The sequence below is a fragment of the Oryzias latipes genome, chromosome 7 (genome assembly GCF_053564925.1).
Source record: "Oryzias latipes strain Hd-rR chromosome 7, Olatipes_Hd-rR_3.1".
Taxonomy (NCBI): domain Eukaryota; kingdom Metazoa; phylum Chordata; class Actinopteri; order Beloniformes; family Adrianichthyidae; genus Oryzias; species Oryzias latipes.
In genome coordinates this window covers 25,991,557-26,015,000 of record NC_136243.1, presented here as the reverse complement: position 1 = coordinate 26,015,000, position 23,444 = coordinate 25,991,557, and the positions used below count along the sequence as shown (strand labels likewise).

At 41.4% G+C, this 23,444-nt stretch overlaps 1 protein-coding gene across 6 annotated transcripts in view; it reads right to left on the bottom strand.

The window, feature by feature from the left end:
- samd11 (sterile alpha motif domain containing 11) overlaps positions 1–23,444 on the bottom strand; it is a 53,128-nt gene that overhangs the window by 16,792 nt on the left and 12,892 nt on the right. For 3 of the 6 annotated variants that reach the window (XM_011476984.4, XM_011476982.3, XM_078950726.1), the window contains exons 3-6: positions 22,001–22,176; positions 16,300–16,409; positions 8,794–8,886; positions 4,418–4,582 (exon numbers count right to left, since the gene is read on the bottom strand). In XM_011476984.4, the coding sequence (XP_011475286.1) occupies positions 4,418–4,582; positions 8,794–8,886; positions 16,300–16,409; positions 22,001–22,176 (544 nt within the window). The remainder of the gene's footprint in view (positions 1–4,417; positions 4,583–8,793; positions 8,887–16,299; positions 16,410–22,000; positions 22,177–23,444) is intronic. The other 3 variants (XM_011476983.3, XM_078950725.1, XM_078950727.1) reach the window with 1 other exon arrangement.

Genomic DNA, 23,444 nt, shown 5'->3' with positions numbered 1-23,444 from the left:
TGCACTTGTGACGGGATGGAACAGTTGACCTCTGAGTTTTCTGTGGTCATAATCCCACCTCACCAATTATTTTGTGTGACTGGCACTGTTAAAGCACTGCTTTTAGCAGTTTTTAATATGGCACCTACATAAAGTCTGGGGACCTCCAAGCAACAGATAAAAAAAGAATCAATGCTGCAGGCGTGAAGGCATCCGGACCACACTGCAGGATCCGTGCTAACTTTTGTTTTTAGATCCAAAAAATAAATCAAGATTGGCCTCTGAGTGCCAAACATGAAAAATATAAGCAAACTAAGAAACAATTATGGCTAATCTCATAACACACATGCACACGCTGCCTGTTGTTGCCATGGTGACTTATGAAGTTAGTGGTGTTGATTGCAGGAGTAACAGAGAATGAGCTTCGGGATAAGCTTTCGGTTAAACTGTTCTCTTGATTATTTAAGGGTGACTCCTGCAGCATTTCAGCTTGGCTGTGGCTTCTGAGGGCGGCGCACGTATTCTAAAACTGCTAAATGTACTTTTCTGTTCCAAAGTTTTAAAGTTCCCGACACCAACACCTTAGATAAGAGTTAGCTTAATTAATATTTGCAAAGTGAGTTTCTAAAAAAAAAAGCCTAGAAGCAGATGGCAACTGACAAATTACCCCGATGGCTGACTATCTTAAGACAAAAACATATGTATTTTACATGAGCAGATTCTCCAATAACCTGAAACACATAGCAATATGAGTCAAATTATTACTTTATAATTTAGTCAAAGATGCATCAAACCACTTCGGCTCCAAAATTCCCTCAATTTAGCATCTATACGAATGCAAAAACATTAGTGATTTTTTTTAATTGTTGCTGGAAATGAATTGAGGAATCAATGGGGTTAAACTTTGTTGAGACAGTGCCTTTACAGTCCCACGGATCATCTTTGCCACCCACCCTCTGCACACGACCATCAGTAGCCAGAGAAGCACCTTCAGCAAAAGGCTGCTCCTCCCAAGGTGCAGGACTAATAGACTGAGGAACTCCTTTGTCCCCCGGGCCATCAAACTCTTCAACCACCACTTAGGAGGGGGGAGTGGGACAGAAAGGAAAGGGCCTTGATTGACTTTCTTAAATGCTGTTTTGCAGAAATGTAAACTGTCTTTACTGTTTTTACTTTTCTGATTATGTCTAATAGTGCTGTATGCGATGGAGATGTCAATTTCCATGCGGGAACCTCCCAAATGGATAAATAAAGTTGTCTGTCTATCTATCTATCTATCTATCTATCTATCTATCTATCTATCTATCTATCTATCTATCTATCTATCTATCTATCTATCTATCTATCTATCTATCTATCTATCTATCTATCTATCTATCTATCTATCTATCTATCTATCTTTTGATCTATTGTAAAAGCATTCCCAGTGGTCTTTTAATTATGATTATGCTGTTTTTTTAAGCCAAAAACGTTTTAAAGTGTCAGGTATTCGTTCAAAATTTACCTCTGAGATGTAGGTGGGACCAATGGCACAGAGCAACCCCGCCTTCCCTACCCACCCCGTTACAGTATTTTTTCATCTGCTACTAATTTCCAATTTAAGTAATGAAACCCAAAATACTCAAAAATGCAGTTTTGAGCTTAATTTTCTTAATGTATGTCCTCCATCATGAGAGAAATACCACAAGAACATGTTAAAACACCAAAAAACACAATTTTTACCAGAGTGGGTCTTTAAGAGTCTGGTTGTGTTTGATTTGTTCCACTAAAAACAAAACAAAAGGAGTAAAAGTTCAAGATTTTTATTCTACAAATGATTTTGCGTTTTTTTCTGTTTCAGAAATGTGTAACATAATTTTTTTAAAGTATTTGTATACATTGCCTTAATTTTCACTTGTTAGCTGTTTAACCAAAAAAAATGTGAGCAAAATTTAACAGGCAAATGTTAGAATGCATTGTTTATTCCAAAGAGTGCCTTTAAAACCCCATAAAGCTTTTCTAATCATGTTTCTCCTTAGTTTTTTGCATTTCTCCAGTTTCTTAATCTTGTGTTTGCAAATCTTCTCTGCAGACTGCAGGAATAGTCTAAAAAGCAGAGCTCCGGGGCTAAATTTTCATTGGTTTGATGCAAACCCCAAACAGCTTCGTCCGCAAAAGAAATAGTTTAAGGTGCACAAACAATAATCTCACACATCCTGCTCTTCCGTACCACTTACTTTTTCTTTGGTTAATATGGGGTTTTGAAAGATCTGGTTTTTGCCTGTTTTTTGTTGTCCTCTGCCAACATTTCTAACAATAAATATGCCAGAAGTTGGGCCTAAATCCTTTCTTATAAGCTTCTTCAGTGCAGTCTGAACCAAGACTGCGCTGATGCAACTTGAACAGCCATATAATGGATTTTTGTAAACTGGCATGTGCATTAAAGCAAACATCAATCTGCTGAAGTGCCTCACACAAAAGAAAAATTATATATCTTTATAGGAAAATGCTTCTCTAAAGTTTGAACTGCTAAAGAGGTTAGATGGGTCTAAAAAGTTCTGATGTTAGAGTTTTCTGCAGGGTTGAGCTGAAAAGACTGTCTACAACTCCACATTTCTGCAGGAGACAAAACAAAACATGCCTCCCATCCAATCCCTCCTCTCACTTTCATCTGGATCTGTACCCCAATCTCTCATTTTCATTTCCCTCTCCCTTGCTCTCCTTTCATCATGTGAAGAGGGAGGGAAAGCCCTCTTGGCCATTTTTACAATCCTGCCATCCCTCCACTTCCACCCCCAACATCAGACTTTCCCCTCCACTCCTCTCCCAACTCATCTTTTGCCCATCAGGTTGACAGAGAGCCTCTCAAACAACACCTTGCACCTACACATTTCCAAACACACACACACAGGGATCTCTTCACCCCTGTCTCTTTCACGCGCACACACTTTCATTTTCTGTGCCCTGCACTTCAAACACATGAAAGGATGCTCTGCAGGGACCAGGGCTAAAGGGAGAGTTGGCGGTGAGGAAAAGAGGGATGAGGGGAAGTGGGGGTGCAGGAGCAAGCTTGAGAGGGAGATGTATAGGAGAGATGATGGGGCCCAAGGGGGGGAGAAAGGAGGGGTCACAGGAGCCCCATTGGGGACTCGGCCCATGTCAAGGGGTTCTTGCTGAAGTGATTCATGTCAGCCTCTCAAGAGACAAAACAGCCATTCCCCTTGTCCTTCCACCTTTATTGTCTTTGCCTGAGAGTGTCACTTTCTTAGCAAGCTCCACCTGTTAATTGGAGAATGGGTGGGGGTGGAGCTGCAGGCTCTCATATAAATAAACCTCTGAACAGTCTGTATGTGGGTGAAGCTTCTGCCATCTAAATCCTCCACAACATATACAAGATGAAGTTTTATATATAAAACTATAAACCACTGAGTGTGGATTTTTCTTTTTTTAATCGAAGGACCGAAAGTGATATTTGTGTTCTTATATTTTAAAATAGTTGTTAGTTCTTATCGCAGAAACAATTTCCCATTGCTGTAAGTACTTCATGTGAGCCTTAACCTCATCCAGCAACACAAATTATAGAACGACATCAAAACAAAGAGGAGTTTTGCCTCTCAAAGAGGAAAAACATGAAGTGAAAGAGGGAGCAAGAGTGTCTTTTACATTTTTCAGGCAGAGAACCAAACCTAAAAGAAAACTAACAGGACTTCTGAGAAAAAAAGTAAGCGATCAGGTTGAGCCTCTAGATTTGCAACGATAAAATAACATTGTTACTAGTAAAAAACAAAAAAAAACTGGTCAACTACAAGATAAAATGAAAAATGTATTCTTAAACACAGTGAAACACGACCAGGTTTTAATCCTCATACATATTCATACAGATATAAGATTCTCATACCAAAACCAGTGATGCGATGTCAGGAAAAAAATGCATAAATGTGTAACATGTTCCCTGTTTCCAAGGTGAAGGCGGATTGCGAGTGTCGGAAGGCAGCCAATGAGAGCCCCCGTATCAATCACAGAGTTGATGCCTGTGAAGGTTTGTGGGTGTGGAAAATCAGGGTGGCCAGAAATCACCCCGAGTAACACTTGACACCAGGTGCTCTAAATAGAAATGTCAGCTGTCTACACGGCTGGGGCTTTGCCGTGGCGGCAGCGTGGCACACCTAAACACACCACTCTGAGAACAGTGCTACACTCCGGGGTTACAAAGCAGCAACACACCTTCGTGACTTGGTGACAGGTGAAAGAAAGGACTCATTCTTGATTTCTTTTTGAAATAGGGAATTCAAAAGTTCCAATTGGAAACAATTATAAATCCAAGTATGTATTTTCAAAATCTATAAATATATTTTTAATGCAAATAGATATGCTTCAATCACATTGTACCAAAGAAACAATATAAAGTAAAGACCATTGCATTGCAACAAAAGAACAACTTAAGCAGAGCTTTACTGACCGTGGCCATGCAGACCCATGCTGCTTGCTAACTGGTAGAGGCGCTGCTGCTGTTCCTCGTAGGACCCAGGCTCGCTTAGTGCAGACATCATCCGCCTATAATGCTCCTCAGGGCTCATGAGGCTGTGGGTCCCACCTGCCTCCCCCACCGGGCTCTCAGAGTTTTCTGAAAAATTCCAATTAAAAAATGTTATCGTCTCTTCTACTAAAAATACAGATTTTTTTTGTTCCTTTTAGTAACTTAATGAAACAAAACACATATACATTCACACAGTCATTTTAGATATTATTAAATTACACAATATGCATAGAAAGTAAGTAAAAAGCAAAAACTGAAAACATAACAAAATCTGTTTTGAGGTTTTTAAACCAGTTATTGGAGATGGGATGAAGCATTTCTTGTAAGGGGTTTGGAAGGGTCTAAGAAGAAGGGTAGCACTTTTCTAAAGCATTACAAACATCACAAAACACTAATCAAACACAGACAGCAAGCCCAGACTTAATGGGAACTGACTACTACTGGGTTGTTGTTGTTTTGTTTTATTTGCAATAATTATATTTTTACCAAATAAATTAAGTATCTGCTTTTTTAGTTCAGAACTTTACGGCTTTGCAATTATCCCTGTCCCTTGCTGGTAGTCCAAGAACTAAGTTCATTCTAAGATTCAAGGTTTTAAGATCATCCTGCACCTTGGTTGTGAAAAACCACATTAGACAAGGGCTTGAAGCATGCAGCTAAAAGCAACATGTCTACACACATGTGATTTCTGAGCATGCAATGTAAAAAGGTGTTTTGCTGCCATGTTCTCATTATCTTCAAAGGAGAGCTCTTTCAGTCCCTCAGCTGGTCACTTCTGCTGCGGGAGACCAGGGCTAAAAATGCAGCAAGACACATTTTCCTACCTAAATGATCCTTATATGGTGGTCTGTAATTTTGAGCGTCTCTGCGATTTTGGGTTGGAGTTTGCGGCTGTAAATATTTCTGGTTTTTCAATCATTCGTTTTGAAATAAAGGTTAAAAAAATGAGTAATTCTTAATGCCGAAATGGATCCTAAAGGTGCAATCATGATGATTAATGAGGCTGGCTAAGTTAGGGAGCTTTTCACTTAAGTTCCATTTTCACACAATCACTTCAAAATTAATTACACAGTACAATGATATTATTAAAAAGCATTATTTTTAAAAAGCAACAAAAAAAAGTCTGGAATATTTTTCTTTCCTATTTATTCTGGTAAAGTTAACCTGTTTTATGTTGGGAAAAAAGCACCATTGAGCAAACTGATTACTAAAGGACATTCATCTTAACAAAAAAAATAAATAAATAAAAAAGACTACGAAGTCTTTGACAGAAGAGGCTGCTGAAAAATGCTGCTATGTGCAGCTTTTTGTAGTTTCGCCATTATTTTGTTTATTTTGATGGAATGGATCTGTTTCATGAGAACAGAGGAGTCTATCATTACCAAACAGTGAGGGGTGGGTGATGAACAAGCACTTTTACATTCACTTTTATTTTCTGGACTAATGGCTGTTTACAGAAAACCAAAGTCTAGTCTGTTGGCCTCAGAGATAACCAGCTGTTAGGGTAAGTCCAACAGGTTTGTGCCTTTAAGACTTGGCTTGAAAAAAACATAAAGTATTATTAGTAAAGCTGCCATGTAAAGTCCAGCTCTGAGACGTGTATTCCTTCTTTGCCTCTCAGACTCCACAGGTACATAAATTAAAAAAGAATAAAAAAAAAACACATCAGTGAATGTGGTTCAGTGTTGTGAATTTAACCACAGATTTTCTGACTGGCAAGTGATTCCTCTGTCTCCAAAGATCAGCCTTTCCTACCCCCCCAATTTTAATTATCAGGCGCTCTGCATGTTTGCAACTCAACGCCAGTCTTTGCTGCCTCCGACCAACCGGTGAGTTGTGATTGAAATGAGGTGCTTTTGCCTTTGCTTAGTTCAGCATGGCTGCAGAGGCTTACCTGCTGTACTGAGCACACCCACTGGTCCTTTTAATTATATTCATCTATGTGTTAATTTCATCTTTAACACATCCTTTCTCTTCTTTTCTCTCTCGGTTTAATCAGCCATCTTCCACCTTTTAGCACGAATGCATCTGACATTTCATTTATAGCCTAATATTCTAGTATGAAACAAATAGGAGATTACAAATTTTGCTCTTTTTTTTTACCTTTTGGTTTGAAGAGTATTTTTTACAAAAAAACAGCATATTTTTAGGAGGGGTGCTTGAGATTACATCAAGTATGCAATCTCACGCTAATGTGAACGTTCTCTTTGATCTGAAGTCTTTCTAACATTTGAACCAAAAGTGTTTGGATTAAGAGTTTGTTCGAAAAAGTTCTGGATAAATAGAAAAATCCTAATGAGAAGCTGCATACTTAAAGGTGCAGCCGTGCAGTGATAGTTTTCTGAGCTGGACCCAACTACAGCATCACGATTTTTCTAACACTGTGTGAAAAACCGCCATGATTTGACTAAATATAAAAAGTGAACAAAATCCAAAAGTTCCCCACGCTGTGTGAATGATGAGGCGTATGATATCTATCTAGCTGTCGGTTCTCATGCCTAATCTCTCTCTGACCTCCCTCCTCCCCTTTCTGTCAATAGTAACATGATCTAAGGCAAGGGTGGCGGGGGATAGACGGGGAGGTGATTCAGGAGTTAGAAGAAAGAGACAGAGGATGAGGTGGAGGAGGGAGAAGCGGAGGAAAGCAAGGGTTATTTTAACCACCCTCCTTCTTTTTGAAACCTGAGTCTGGCCCCGGGCAGGCGAGCAGAAGTGGCGCTGAGCAGCGAAGGTGGGGTGGAGGTGGTGAGGGAAGAAGCAAACACATATCCCTGTCTCCGCTGCCGAGCTCCTTCTAATCCACCCAGGGTTTCCAAAGTGTTTGTTTGTATGCGTCTGTGCCTGTCGAAAGTTTCCCGCTCTCTAAACACAGCAGCCAGTGCAGTCTTAGCAGCTAAAAGTAAAACAGACGTCATTTGCACGGCAGCATCCAATCTACCTGGCTCCATCCATGCACCACTCTTTCCAGGCTGTGTTCAGTCTGCTTCTCTACCTGCATCAGTCATTAAAGGATAGTTGCTGTCGCCAGCCTTGAGGCAGGGAGATGTAAGCAGCGTAGATGACACAAATTCAAGCAGACATACAGGTGCAAAGTCAGGCTCTAGGTGTGGACAGAGCTCAAGGTTAAGACAAAGGATCAGCAATGTTTTGAAATGGCTTAAATGTATTTCTGTCAGGAGCAGCCTTTGTGCACACGGACACCCACGCAACCCTCTCTGTAGATATGCAAATAAAATATAGTTAGAGCTTTTCTGATTAGAAAACAAGGAACCAAACTACACTCGAGTATGAGAGGAACAAAACCTCCAAAATAAAATCACTTATCCCCTTAAGAAGAAAGCTCATGCAGAGTGGGCAAGCAGCAGCAACAACTTGTAAACACAAACACTTTTTCTCTCTCGACCAAAACAAATTTGTGCATCTTTCAGAGGCTGAGTTTTCTTAAAATACAAAAAAGCAAAGAATCCAGGGACGAGGGTTTCTTGGACAGAGAAAGAGGAAAAAGCCCCCCTTGCAGGACTGCAGCCGGTCATAGTTTGAGCGGTGGGTAAAGGTCAAACACAGGCCTAAAACTCCACAATTAAACACAAGCATGGCTCGCCATAGATGTGTCAAATTACTGGAGGTGTGTGTCTAGCAGAGAGGCTGGGCACAGGTAGGGCTGGATGTGTGGTGAGCTGCTGTGGGTTCAGAGTCCTGCAATGTAACAGTCAAAAGGCCTCCTTCAGGAGTCCACAAGGACGAAGTCTGCTGCCCCAAGCTGGGCGCCTGTTTCACACCACACCACGAAGACATGAATAATACACGCCGGCATCATGATTGCACATAAGAGACACTTTGTTTTGACAGCTTGTGTTCCTAATTTTTTTCCTTTTGGATGGGAAGGTCACTTTATTCAATTAAAGAAATATATGAAGTAATTTACACAATAAAATTAAAAACGTACACATTTTTTCCACCTCACTGCGCACCTTAAATTTAGCTTTAAACTACACCTTTGTGTAGCATCTACTCTTTGACAACCGTAAAAGATAAAAAAAATAACGTGGAAACTAAAGCGTCTTGGTGATCCTGCATGTCCTCCTACATGTTCTTCCAAGCACGGGGGCTGAACCAGTCAGCATGTTCCTTTTAGCTTCAAATATTCTTCTGTTGCTCATCAACCTTTTTCACGAACAGGTTTGTGCAGATGTATTTGAGGATCTTACTTTTGTCCTTCCAGTTGATTAACTACTATTTTCCACCATTTAATTTCAGTGATGTAGCATACGAACATGCAGACAAGATCTGAGCCCTACCTTTTGGAGATGCACTGCGTGGTTTCTTGCTGTCAGTGGGACACTCGCTGCTGGTGTTTGGAGAGAAACTCCTCCTTTTGCCTAGAAGGTCATCTGTAATGCACACACAAAGAAGAGGGAGTCAGAAAAAACAACAACAAAGGGATGACACTGAGTTGGCATCTCTGGTCTGAGTGACCTGCATACATGGCAGCTTCTTTGGAAATGCAAAGGAGAAAGTGATAGGCAGAGAGAAAAAACAAACAAAGCAGATGAAGCAAGCTACAGGCATCTGGAGATGTGCCTGTTCTGTCAGTGATGAGGAGGAAGCCTATATCGGTGCGGATGACAGATCTGCCCAAATAATTCACACGTCTTAGCCTGTTTGGGGCACGGAGACGAGACTTTGTTGCCTGTTACGTCTCTATCTCAGCAGTCTGTCGTCAAATGTTATCATTTTTTCCTTGTGCTAAACTAAAGTGCATCTCTGAATCTCTCTTTTCTGCACAAGAAGTTTTTTTTTTTATCAGCTGACATTTGGCGTCACTGGTGGGGTTTTTTTTTTTAAACGTTTTTGTAAACACCAATTCCTCCATCTGTTTCTCCTCCCTCCGTTCATCTAAATTTGTCTGTGCTCTTCTCCCGTCTGCAGGTTTCCTACTCTCCTCCCAAAAACACATTCTTTTTCCTCCCTGTTGTCCCCAGGCCTCCAACTCTGCTACCAAAGAGGGGCATCTAGTGTACAATTACAGAACCCCCTGCTGGGATCTCCTCCTCTCCTCTCCTCTCATCTCTCTCTTCCTTCCCACCCCATCACCTCACCCCCACCCCTTCAAACACGCCTCGAATCAATACAGGCCTAATCAGTGGCGGGTGGGGATGCAGAGTGCACCACGCAGCAGCCGTGGCAGGAAGGAAAAAGCAGTTTGTCACTGCTCCGTTTGCCTCACCTTATTTCTGTGTCACGCACCTCTGTTTTTCTCCAACCTTTCTGTCTCTAACTGCACACAAACAGCCACGCCGCAAGAGCAACTGCTCCTCTTCCTCCTTACCTCTCGTTGCTTATTTTTAGGAAAAAGGGTGTTCAAGGAGGGGTGTTGTTCCACCCCCAAGGTTCTATTCTCCCTTTCTCAACAAGGCAATTTTTCATCATTTTCACAGTGTGTGTAAACGGCAAAACAAAATAAAATCAAAAGGGATAAATAAATAAATAAAAAAACACAGTTTGGTCAAAACCTCAAAAAATTCTTGGTGCTCAAATGTTTTTGGTGCCCAGCTTGGGTATCTGCAGTTTAAAGTTTAATCTGTCCCTGACTGACATTCCCTTTTTGCATTGAAACTTTCTTTTATCCAATGAAATGTACAGACTATGTCCGTGTTTTTTTTTGTAGGAATACTTTAATAAAATGAGGGTATATCAGTGATGTTTAAAACAGACAAAATTTTAATTATGATAATATTGTGTCTCTCTTTCTTTTTTCTAGGAGGAAGTAAACAATTAGCTTGATTGAAGCCCAAGATAAAGTCTGTTCAGTGTGCTTTGCAAAAAACGTTTTTATAGCAAGAAGATTGCTAAACTTTTTCTTTAGGTCTTTGTTAGGTCTTATAATTAATATATATTTCTATATGTTAATATATGTTAATTTTTTTATTTTTAAGTTTTGTCTCATGGCAAATCTGGGGGTTTGTCCGGGATCCTTTCTGACGCTTTAAAGGCCAAAACTGAACGTAGCAATAAAGCTTTGGACTGCTTACCTTTAGCTGGCTTCAGTACATCTTTTCGCACTGGAAGTTTGGACTGCTTTAGTGTAGGACTTCATAACTGATATCACAAAATTACAGAATACTTATATATAGCACAGGAAGCCTTAAAGCTCTTTTGCAGTCATTGAGCTTTGTCAGTAGTTTAGAGTATGTTAGTTCACATCTCACACTAAGAATGCAAAATGACAAAGTTGGTAATATCCATGTATAAGGATGTAGCAGAGGCATAATAAGAACTCTAGGGACTTTGACTGAAGGTAGTTATGCAAGGTCAGCACTCCAATTTTTTGCATTCAGATGGTATGGTTCAGTGTTTGTAATAGATGGCAATTTATCTAAATAATGATCCCTGACATCCTCGTTGAGGTTGGCTAAGCATAATATCATTTCCGCTTGCTTCTGTTTCTGGAGCTGGAGGATTTAAGAGTTTGAATGACTTACTTAAAGCCATTTTACTATACATTTGCTTAGCAACATTTTCTCTGAGATGAATCTTTGGTGAGAGCTCAAACAAAAAATTCCTACCAATTAACCTTGTTTGTAAAAAAAAGAAGGGGAAAAACAGCGATTTTTAGATAGGATGATGAAGATTTTTGTTGTGGTCCTAAAAAAGTCCAGGTTTTTGTAAGAGGATGACTGCACAAGCAAGAAAAGGGACAAAGGAAGGAGGTTCACTAATAATAGAGGTGTTTGATGTTGCCTTTCAGGTCCTGAGGAGATCCACTTCCTATACAATTCACAAGGTACAGAGGTGGGTGTAAAAGGGACTTCTAATGGACACGTGTGTGCACGCGCACACTAAATGGTTTTCACAAACTCTACTTTCATGGCCTCTTATTCTGTTTTCCTTCTCATTTCAAACTACGTCCAATATGTTGTCACACAAAAAATTCATAGATGGTCTCAGCCTATCCTATTAGCGAACCCCCCCATTAGTTAACCCTCTTTTCTACCAAACACGCATAAACCCAGAGCCTCTCATGATCAAACACACACACTCAAGCTGTCTCTTGAGCCGACCTCGCTCAAGACACCGCGTCTCCTGAGCGAGTGCCTGAGGGCCCGAGATTTGAGGGCGGAAAGCTTTTAAAGCCAATTAAATAGGGTTTCTTAAAGGACGGGCACTCCCTTTTAATGCCTAACTGTGAGCTATGCCAGCGTCTTTTAAAAACCCTTTACCCCCACTAACACTGCTGTCAACCCCAGGCCTTTTCCTATCACCTGCTTGTTAATTTTTCTGGGAAAAAATTATTTGGAAAGCCGGTTTTGTTTAAGATTAAAGCTTGCCTTTTTTTCTTTTTTTTTGAAGTGTCAGAAGAGTAGTTTATTAGGAGCAAATACTCTTATTGCTATGATATATTCAAATATGTGCGCTGTTCTTAGCAGGTTTTTTCCCTGCTGGTAAACCTGGATGAGAAGAGAGGAAGCGTAAGGTTGAACCCCTCATCTTTTAAGTGATGCCACCGAGCCAAATTATAAGCACTGTTGTATTATTCTTTTTCTATTTGTTTTACTTTTTTAATGTCCTCAAACTTCCTTTTTTCTTCCCATCCCATAGAATGTGTCGACATCTTAGACAGCCAGTTCTCCTAATTCCACTCCTACTCCGTTAATCTGTCATCTTTATCAGGCCGGCAGAGTGGGGGGGGGGGGGGGTGCATGGAGAGAGGGGCTGAGGGGCGGATGCGTGACAGGTGGGGACGTGGGGGGCGCCGGCAGCCGCAGCCCCCCGATCAATCTCCACATTACAGCTGACAGAATGGTGCTAATAACTTATTGATCCCCCCCTCCGTGCGCCGGGGCCTCCGCCGGCCCTGAAAGCCCTGCCATTGATTGGCTTACGGGCCGATGCAGCTGGGAAAAGGAAGGGGAGGGTGGAGGAGGAAGGGATGGATGGATGGGGATGCATGCTGGAGTTTGGGCAAGAAGCGCTTCTGATAATGCTAAGAGGAGGATGCACCAAAACTGGCAAATGAAAAGGTGACTCCATGCACCTCTGCCTGTTTCATTCTCTCTGAAAACATCTAAGAACTCATTGGAGACAAATATTGAGAAGAAAGGGAAAGACGTGACGCTTCTACCAAACATCTTAATTCCGGTACTTCCTTGGTTCTGACAATGTTCACCTTGAACACAGTTTCGGCAGCATCTGTCCCACAAAAGTCAATCATCATTCAAAGTTTTTTATAAAGAGAGTCAAAGCATAAGAACCTGCTGTTGAAAAGCAGAGCTGTTGATTTCTATTCAGTGGTGCTGCCCTGAAGTCCTTCTGGTATAAACTATTTCATTGGATTTTAAAGTTAATGAATATGAATCTTCCTCTGTCCAGATAAGGGCTCTTTTGCCAGAGAAACTGCACAACCGTCCCAGTGTAACAGCAGTCTCATCCATCCAAGACACCAAGATGACAATTCTGCAATTTTGTAAAAGTTAAAAATGTGTCCCATTCAAGAATTTAAGACAATAGATATAACTATCATTTGCTTTGTTGTAAACTTTGTATTATATTTTATTTCATATTCTGTTAGAATTACATAAACTACTTAGAATTAAATAATTGAAATAAATTGTTTTAATATGTCTAGTGTTTATTGTTTGAGGTCAAATGTGACTTTTAAATAGGTTTTTGACAAAAAATATCCTTCATAAATATGTATTTGATGGGATTAGTTAGAAATGGGGATACGTCAAGCGTATTCAAGATTTGCACTCTATTGTAACAATTTGGTGAGAGAGAAAAAGCATTTTGATGACATTTTATATTTGACATGATGGTAAACTGAAAGTGAAAATGTGTGAACTCTGGATCTTTGAAATGCATGAATTTTCAACTCTTAAAAGAAAAAAGAGATTTAACTTTCCGATGTCTTGCACAAACTTGATGAAAATTGTGTTTTTGATGTTTTTAACATGTTCTTGTGGCCATTTTCTGATGATAGCGGACATATATTAAGACAGTCTGGCTCAAAATTGCTCCAGTCTGATGCATTCATTTGCAGACGATTAGATCCATCTACATTTTTGTTTTCCTCATCAAAGCTGGCATCCGGCTTTAAAACTGTACGGCTGGATCTTTCCGATATTGCTTCCATTTTTGTTACATCAGTAATGTTTGGTTGGGGGTATGAGGGGTTGTAAAATAGTGGGAGAGGGTATAAACAAATGGATGATGGGAAGTAAGGAGGGGGTTGATCCATGCCAACAGTCTTGCCCACAACCTGGAGGCATATTTCTAATCAACTCCTGCTGCTCTGCAAAAAACATAAGTCCAAGAAAAACTAAATGGATTTTTTTTATTTTGGATTATAACAGCATAATTAAAGTCAAAAGGTTACTGGGAATGCTTTTACAATAGGTCAAAAGATGATTGGAGTGGGGATTTAAGTAACAGATTTAAATCCAGTGTTTGTTTCATCACCTAAAATTCTCCTTATTCAATAAATTCACAAATTTTGGTCAACGATATCTGTGTTTGTTCCTGTTTGCTTCAGAGAGCTAATATCAGATGTCTTTTCTTTGGTGAAGAATTTCTTTTCTATGCTAATAAACTGCTGCTAGAACGTGTGGAGCTCTTCATATATACAGAAAGCTTGGGAGGAAAAGGTTTACTGAGCTGCATGTTCACATATAGCAAGCTTCTAAAACCAAACATAAAAAAAAACAAAAAAACACACACACACACATACGGAAAGGTGTGCACGCACAAAACACACACACACCCAAAAAAGACCCATACCGCTTCTGCAAACCCCAACCACACACACGCCGGCAGCCTGTAACTGCCTCTGGGAGTCAGCATAAGGAGCAAAGCAGAGAGAGAGAGCTGCAACCCAAAAACACCTTATCTGCCTTTTTGAGTCTCCGGTCTGACCGCAGAGCCACAGTTTACAGACTCCACAGGCAGCCAGACTCTGAGCGCCGGCGCCCGGCGCCCCCCTCCCCCCTCCCGCTCTTCCACCTCCTTCCCACTTCTCACAGGAGGGAGGGAGGGCAGGGATGGAGCAAGAAAGAAACAGAGGGAGGGAGCCCTCCTGTCTGTCCCTCTGATTTAATTAACGGCCCACTACCGCTCAGAGACAACCGGGCAAGCTTGCTTCCCTTTGCTGCTGACCCCTGCCACACACACACCAACATCACCGAATCTATTTGACAACCTTATCTTTTTGACTTTTGTAAATTAAAAATATTTACATAATTGTTTCTTCCTCTAAGTGCCTTTTTGTTTCACTACCACCAGTCCTACCCTCATCTCTACAATGAATTGCCAAATTACGAAATTTAGGGGAAAGAACACAAACACAGGATAAAAATGACCAGAATCCAATGAATTAAACTTCCTGCTGGAAATGTGAACGTGCACGTTTTTGCACCTGCAGGTAGGGAGTGGCACACAGTTGATTGTGTGTGTTTGAGAATGAGTTTGTGCCTAATTTCACTGGCAGACAGAGTTAGAGCCAGTTGCTGATCGGATTGGACTTGTTTACAGACACGAAATGAGCCGCTTAGGCAGCCTGTTAAATCTCCCTTTAATGCCCAAACGGCCAGATTTGGGGGTCTCGGACCTCTACGATGTGGGCCGCACTCAACTCAGCCCCCCCCCCCCCCCCCCCCCCCCCCCAAATCACCCCACACCCACCTTGATCCGCTTTTGTCCTCAAGCATTAAGAAAGCCATTCAGGGCCCTGACTTTTGCATCAAGTTCAGTCGCTGATTAGGATCAAATATTTGTGGAAATCAGTCTCAAACGGGGGTCTAAGACCCTGACTGAGCCCATGCTACTCTACTTCTACTCACCCTGCACCGTATGGACAATTAATCTGTTAGACAAAGGAGGTAAGCACACAGGCAGAGGGTATGGATGTGTTGGGTCTGGACTGATTATGCCACTTACTGTACCTCTGACTAATAGGATAATAATGGACAGGGTCGAACTCAGGCCAGGAGCTGAACAAAGTTATGGTTCTTGCTGATAAAAGGCACTTTAGTAATTAATCAAAGGCAGACGGATCTGCCAGACTGATGAGAATTTTGAGACTTTACCAGTAGAGAAAACCCAGCATTGGTACAATCATATGCTAATTCTACCCAAATATCTCCTATGTCGTAACAACGCTGGAATGTTGCGACTTCAGAGCCAAAACCAAAGTTGCACAGTTCATAGCCTCCAGTTTTATGATGCTTTGCCCCTGTGTTTGCCATTCAAATACAATGTTTGTCATGAAAACACGTACATTGAATTCAGTGTGCCAGCAACATCCAGGAAAGTTAGTTTGATTGCTGAAGAATGACATCCAGATGGCCGCAGACTATCATCAAACAGCTTCCTTAACAAATAGCAGTGATTAAATGCGGTCTGTGTTCGAAGTGTAAGCTGCAGGAAAAGCTCTTAGCTTAGCACATGCACTCTATGGTTCCTCGGCTCACGTGAAACTGGATTAAAGTCAAACAAAGCTATTTATTCAGAGGTAATTTAAAACAAGGGGTTTAGCAGGAATCCTGGAGCGCAGCAGAGAATGTAGGAAGAACATTAGGTAATCAACTTGGGAGCGACCTGTAGAAATGTGTAATAGGCTTAAGTTAAACTCCCCAAATCACTCAAATTAGAGTTAATTACAGGTAATGGACAATTTGCATGTGCTACCGGAGATCTGAATGTGGCATATATCATCTGGCTAAATGAAGATGAGGAATGCCAGAAAGGCTGGAGCGAGGAGCTACAAAGGTCTAACTGTGACAAACCTTCAAACACGACAGGGATCCTACCTGTGCGTGCTGTACTGGTGCTGTGGTCCGAAGCTGACTCACCCTCGGGCATGCCGGGCTGTCTGCTGTGGTGAAGGCTGGAGATGATTGAAGACAGGTCACTGTCACGACTGTAACAGAGACAAAAAAAAAGAGAGGATGCTTAAAGATAAACAAGTCACTTAAACTGAAATTCTAAACAAGAATAGAAGAAAAAAGCATCAGAGCATTAATTCCATGTTTTTTTCCTTACTACTTACCACAGAGATCCTCTATTCAAGCTCCATTCAGCTCTATAAAACACACTCCTCCACAAAGACTCGGTGGTTACAACTGGCTTCTGTCAACTAGCTCTTAGTGCCAGTGTGTGTGTAATAGACTTTGACAGACTACTGTATCCAGCACTTTCAGGTCTCATCCCGTCTCATCTTCCACACTAAGATATATTAATGAACAAATTCTCATCTCATAAGTAGTTTAGCAGCTTAAAACCATGTTGTGCCTGCTCGCATCTGCTTGAGAGAAATGTGGAAACCAAAAATGTGGGGGGAAAAAGCCAAGAAATATTTAGCAAAGCCAAAATTTCCTTTGAATAAAAAGCCATATTTACAATGAATTCAATTTCCAGATTTCCTTCAAATTTACAACACTTTAGAACAAAGTCCTGTACAAACACCCTGTATTGGCTTTGAACAATAGAAAAAAAATTCAGGTTTAGAAGAAGAGGGTTTACAAATAAGTCCAAGTGTCCTTCTAAATTCTCCATCCACTGTCTTTCTAAACTCCCAGCCCCAATGGACCTATACAACTATGTCATGGAGGTATTTTGTTTGCAATCTGATTACCCTCCTGATCGCATTAAAATGGAATCGTGATGGGGAATACGCGCTTAGTGTTTGAGGGGAGTATGGTACCCATGCACTATAAGTAAAGTCAACATGTTGACCAGTAGCTTTAATAAAAGTTGGTTTTGCTTCATCAATGTGACATTCGTGCTAAGCAGGAGATTGTTGTAAAGAGTTCACAAAGGTTCTTCAGCCCATCAGTTTTTTCAGATGAGTAGAAAGCCTTCGATCAGTTCTTGGTACCAGTGTCCTCCTCACTTATGAGTTTAACTGGAAATTTCTCTGAAAGCACAATCATCTATGAAGGGGGTCTGGTATGCCACTGCCAGCACAGTGCATGGACCAGATGCGGTGAACAGTTCTTAACTGCCACCACCGTGACGAGGCCACACTGTTTGCGGCTGCTGGATTTTGGTTTTTACAGTCCCATGATTACAGGCTCCTGCTGTAATGTCAGGCTGCCGGTCGCCAAGCTGTTTTCCACATGCTAACAGAGAAGATGAAGGAGTGGTGCAAAGGGCTTCATGCTGGTCTCGCCAGTCACCCCTCAGTTGCCGAGCCACCGTGAGTCAGAAAACAGTCCCAGTCAAAACAGTCCTCATCGGTTGTTAGGGACAAAAAACTTGATTGGACTAAAACTCGGAACTTTTTCCACCAAATACAGACTTGTGTTCTAGGGTGCAACTTTGCAACACTGTATCTGGTTCCAATGAGGAGCCTCTAAAAAAAGTTTTATTTAAGCAAGGTTGTTTAAAGTTGACTGCAGAGAAAAGACCTGAGGAGACATGTGTCTTTCCTGCAGCCAAATCCATTGGTTAGCTCGCTGCATTAATACACCACCCTCTGCCTATCATTTAAAATGATCATGATAATGCCATCATGAACTTCTCAGAGAGGTGACGGGGTTATTATCCTATGGCAAAGTGGCGGCACTAAGCCATCAACGGCAAGGACATTGTTAGTTGGGTAATTAGCGCACTTCTCCTGAGCTGTCCCGCCTCAGCTTGGGCTAATGAAGGCTTATCCCTATCCCCACCCACTCCTTCCCTCCATCAAGCCCTCCTCCTCCCTTCCTGTAGGTGTAACCAAGGTCAAACTCAAGCCATGGAAGATGGAGCGGAGGCTGCGGAAGTGTTTAAAACCCAGTCACCTGAGTCAGCGCTCCCTGAGGAGCTGCTAAGGAAGGAGTTTGCTGGAAAGGACGGGGGGCCTCCAAGTATGTGAAGGCGGGGGATCGTGGCTGTTGGTCCTGATAACTAAGAAGGATATGAGTGGCCATCTTATCACCCAGGTGACGGTCCCCTCATCCTCAGTTCACCCATAAACCGATAGATGCCACCCCTTCATCACCATAGGACAGACACAATAACTGACTGGACTGACAACTGGGGACCAATATTATTTATTCAGTCTAACATTTTAGTTTATGTTATGTTATCCTGTATGACAGTGGAGCTCACAGATTTAACAGTTTAAGATTGCAACATGAAATCAATTTGTCTCCTTAAAAATCAGATTCAAACTCAAGGCTGCTTAATCCCTGACCTATTTATACATATTTGATTCACAGTGTATTTCAGGCCTGTCTTTCGAAAAGTTGGTGAGAACCTATCTGCATCATTTTTCTAACAGCTCAAACAATATAATGCAGCTCTTTTTCTAGCTTTAGGGCCTGACTCAGTATGAATGCTCAGTAGTGTCCCGCTGTGGCTCTGGCACATGACGCTGAGGCAGAGGAGCTGGAGGTCACAGTGTGAGCTGGCAGCACCCTGACGCCATGTCTCACACCACCAGAGGGAAAGCATAGGTAGCACATATGTCAGGAAGGGGAGGAGGAGGAAGGCTGTGTAACATCTGGCATGCAGGTACGCTGCCCTCATCTGCTCAAACAATGGCTTGAACACAGCCTGCACAGGTGGCCTATAGCAACAATCCCATACTGCCATGTCAAATGTAAAATTCAACAGTAAAGTCAGGATATTTTCCCAGTGCAAGACACCTAATCTAAAGCAGGAATGTATACGTGTTTCCTTTTTCCATCATTTGTTATCATCTTTTGAATAAAATGCAGACAATTGTCGAGTCTCCCACTAATGTATTGAATCTACAACAAGTAAGCCTTCAAAAGGGAGAGGGTGATAAATAAATACAAAAATAGATACATCAAATACTTAAGGGAAGCCTGTCTTCTCCTCTCCCTTTGGTGCTTCTGCTTGATGGGCAGACAAGATTTCGATATAGCAATGCCGCCATGAAGCACTGAGCTTCCCTGATACAGATGAATAATACCTGATACAGAAGGAGGGTCTAGGGCAGGGATGCCCAGTTTAGTTTAGTCTGTTTGGTTAGTTTAGCAAGCAGCTATAGTATTTGATAACTAATTTTACGTTTTGCACAATTGGTAAAGCCCGATGAGACAGCTGTGTTGTAATATTGGACAATATAAATGAATTGAATTCATTTCACTTCTGACCTTTTATAAGACTTCTTCTGAAGTAACTGTTTCTCTGAGATCAAATTAGCCTGTTTTACCATTTTGGGGTTTTTTGACAACAACAAAAAAACAGTTTAATGCTAGGTTACTGTTAGCAAACAAAAAAGTACACTCGCTGGCCACTTTATTAGGCACACCTGTCCAACAGCTCATTAATGCAGATTTCTTTAATGAGCCAATCACATGGCAGCAACTCAGTGCATTAAGGCATGTCGACATGGTCAAGACGATCTGCTGCAGTTCAAATCAAGCATCAGAATGAGGAAGAAAGGTGATTGAAGTGACTTTGAATGTGGCATGGCTATTGGTGGTCTGAGTTTTTCAGAAACTGCTGACCCACTGGGATTTTCACCCACAACCATCTCTAGGGTTTACAGAGAATGGCACGAAAAATGTGTGCATTCCATGTGTCATGACCCTATTTATGATCTCTGTTTTAAACCTGTTTTCCTTAACAGCTTCTTTTGAAAACAAAAAAGTTCCTATAAATTCAGAAAAAACAAATATAAAACTATAATTCATCCTCTTCTGGTTCTATTTATTGAATTATAAGATTATTTTAATTACACATTTTTACTACTATATTTGCCACTGATTACCTGGATCAGGTGCATTCAGTCAGTCAGAATCTGATTCAGATAATCAGTAACGAATAAGACTGGGAACAAGGAGGGGACCAAGGCTTATTAGCCCTGCCTAAGTTCCTTTACAAGAAATAAAAAAACTAAAGTTTAACATGCATTTCAACTAAATTTGGCAAACTTTGGTTTATTAACTAACTCACCAGTGTTGACTACAAAATGGTGTTTGAGTATACAAAAAAACTATTTTTGAAGGATAAGTTGCTGCCCAAACTTCTGAGGAAACTGGCCCATCAAACATCGGGCGTATTTACATGGATGAAAATGCAGTTGCAGCAGGGAGGTTCGTACAGCCCACTGAGTGTTACATGGTTTGCCATCAGCCTTGATGATGTGAGGATGAGACAGCACAGATACACTCACATGTATACAGAGGCCCCGTATTTTTCACATCCATTCGCCAAATCCAATTTGTTAAGGCCCTTCTACGACTCACTTACTAAGCTGTGGTCAATGGAAATCACATTTCCATGATTGGACATCCCATTATCCCGTTCGTCCAGACCCACATGGGGGCATAAAGCGAAGCCGAGACGGATGCCCACGACAGACCGGAGCTGCGGCTCCAGCGAGTCCGCCGCCTTTCAAAGGGTAAAAGCCTGACATATTAGTCATAAGTGTTCTTTAAATTCATTATCATTTTAACACGCCAGCGGCACAAGTGTCAGGGGGAGGAGAGGCCCTCTTAAACAAGGTTAGGGGATCCATTTAAAGCTTCACAGTTGCTGTGCTGTCCACTGTGTCACACGCAAGTCTCAAGACTCGAAAAACATCTCATCCTGTAATGAGGCAGCACAGGCTGCTTATGATGCAGATGGGGACTTTTGGAGCCTAATCAATGAACAGATTCTGCATCATATCTGTCAATAATCTGCCAGGTCTCTAAATTATATAAAAAGATCATTTGCATCCTAATTAGTCACAAAATTTCAGAGATAATTGGTCCTCATAATGTCCAAAAAAGGGATAAAGTCAATTAAGTTACAAGTAAGACAAGATGCGTGTCTACAACTAGAAGTGGTCATGTGGCTGATCCTGATGAGGTGACCTCTGTCTAACCCTGCATGTGTGAGTTTTCATGTAAGAACACATAAACATGAGCAACTTCCTCTTGTCTTCCCTTCACCAAAATGGTCTATCCACTGCAAGGACAGCTTTTCTATCATTGCTCTTCCTTCAAAACCTTTTTACTTTACAATCCAGACTCATCCAATCATGAAGCACTGTCATTAATCTGCTCAGGTTTCATCTTTCAAGCCTACAAAATTATACTTTTTTTTTCCTAATTCAATCACTTTTTTCCACACTTTTTTCCACGCTGGTCCCGACGTCACCAAAGACGTCGGGACCAGCTTATGTCCCTATACATCCTAAGCTACAACCAAAACTGAATCACAATTTCTACAACAAATAATACAAATACAGACTAGAAAGAGCAGCAAAATTCCAACTAATGGACCAAATTTAACATTTTTAAAGCTCAAAAGGCCCCATTAAACATCCCAAGGCAACATATTTTTGATACATGACTTCAATGCTGAAAATAAACCTTCGACACCTCAAGTTTATCTTAAAATTGCCTCTGGAAAAAAAAAACTGCACACATATAAGGCAACACCGTTTCCCTGCAGCTCCATGCAGGATTGTAAAAAAAAAAAGAGAAAACAGCTTCGGGTTTCATAACAGTTGTGCATTTTTAGGAAGTTTTTACCATTTGGAAAAAGAACATCAGAGAGCCTCACCTTTTTCTCATGATACTGTAATGCAAGTCGTCCTCCTGCTTGATGTGGGCATGGTCCCCACTGGCCCGCTCGCTGCCTTCGCTGTCGTCACTGCTGAAGATGGAGGCCAGCTCCTTCTTGGGCACCCGGTTAGGAGGAAGAGGAATGGTGCGCTTCTCTGCCAAGCGCCCACGGTTCTGCAAAGCATGTCACACACAGAACAGAGGACATTTCAGCAACAAAATTTGCAAACCTGGACTCTGAGAGGGCAGATCTCTTTGAAAAAACAACGCTAAAAATATACAAAGAAAATGAAATAAAAATGTTTATTCTCTAATAATCTATTTTTAAAAGCAAAACCATGTTCTTGGTAATGGAAAATGACACATTGGGATTACTGAAATACAAGAGACATAACTAAATAAACAAAATGACTATTTTTAAGGGGTAGAACTGCCTAAGTGAATTTAATTAATTCAAAAATATTTTCCATTACAAGTTAGCTTATGTTTTTTTGGTAAAAATTCCTTTTACCAAATCAGAAATCTATTTGCATTTGTAACTCCAGATTAAACTAAGAAAGAGGATGTGCTTTGACTGAGCGTTTCTTTAGTTTTAAAGCTGCCAAGAGTAAGCAGAGATTATGGGAGCAGCTATAGCAGAGCCAGGAAGTGAAGCTGGGTGACCTTTAATGGGACCTGAAGGGGTCACAGCAGATTACCGCAGTCGTGTAACAGAGAAATCGGTGAAGGTAAAATAGGGAGCAAAGGAAAACCTTCGCTGGGAGGAGTGGAGAAGAACAGGTTGGAAACTGGAGAGGAGCGTGGCAACAATAGGCTGAGGGGAAGAGCTAACAAAGACGCAGGGAGAGTAGGTGTGGGTTTGTGCAAAGAGAAGATACTGAAACAAAAAAGAACGTGGTGGTTCTAATCATCAAAGAGATAGAGGTCTGTCCACAGTGGATGAGTGGACTTGTACTTGAAACCTTATTCTATTTTGCTCTCTGTGCATGCATCTCTGCTCTTCCTCCCGGACGGACGCCTCCAAGCCCTCCAGCTATCCTTCCAACCGCACGCAACCCCATCCCCTCCTTCCCTCGCTCCATCCATCCCAGGAGGTGCGGCAGCTTGAGTGGCAGGCGGGGGCAGGAGGAGGGATTTGGGGCTCCTAGCCAAGAGGCAAACAGGTGCAGCCTCTCTGGAGTCTCTCAAATGGCAGACATTAAAACGAGCTGCGAGCGCAGAGCAAGATGAAAACATCCCTCAGGACGAACGGGTCACAGAGTTCTGCACATTTATCCTTTTCCTTTTTCTCTATTTCACCAGAGAAGAAGTTCTGTTTCCTTTCCTGTTTTCTGCTTAAGGTTTGCACAAGTTGTACGCAAACATCTGAGAAGAGTGGCTTCTTTTTGCCACATGAGGTTCTCATCCCATTCAGAGGGGAAAAACAAAGTCCGGACAACAAA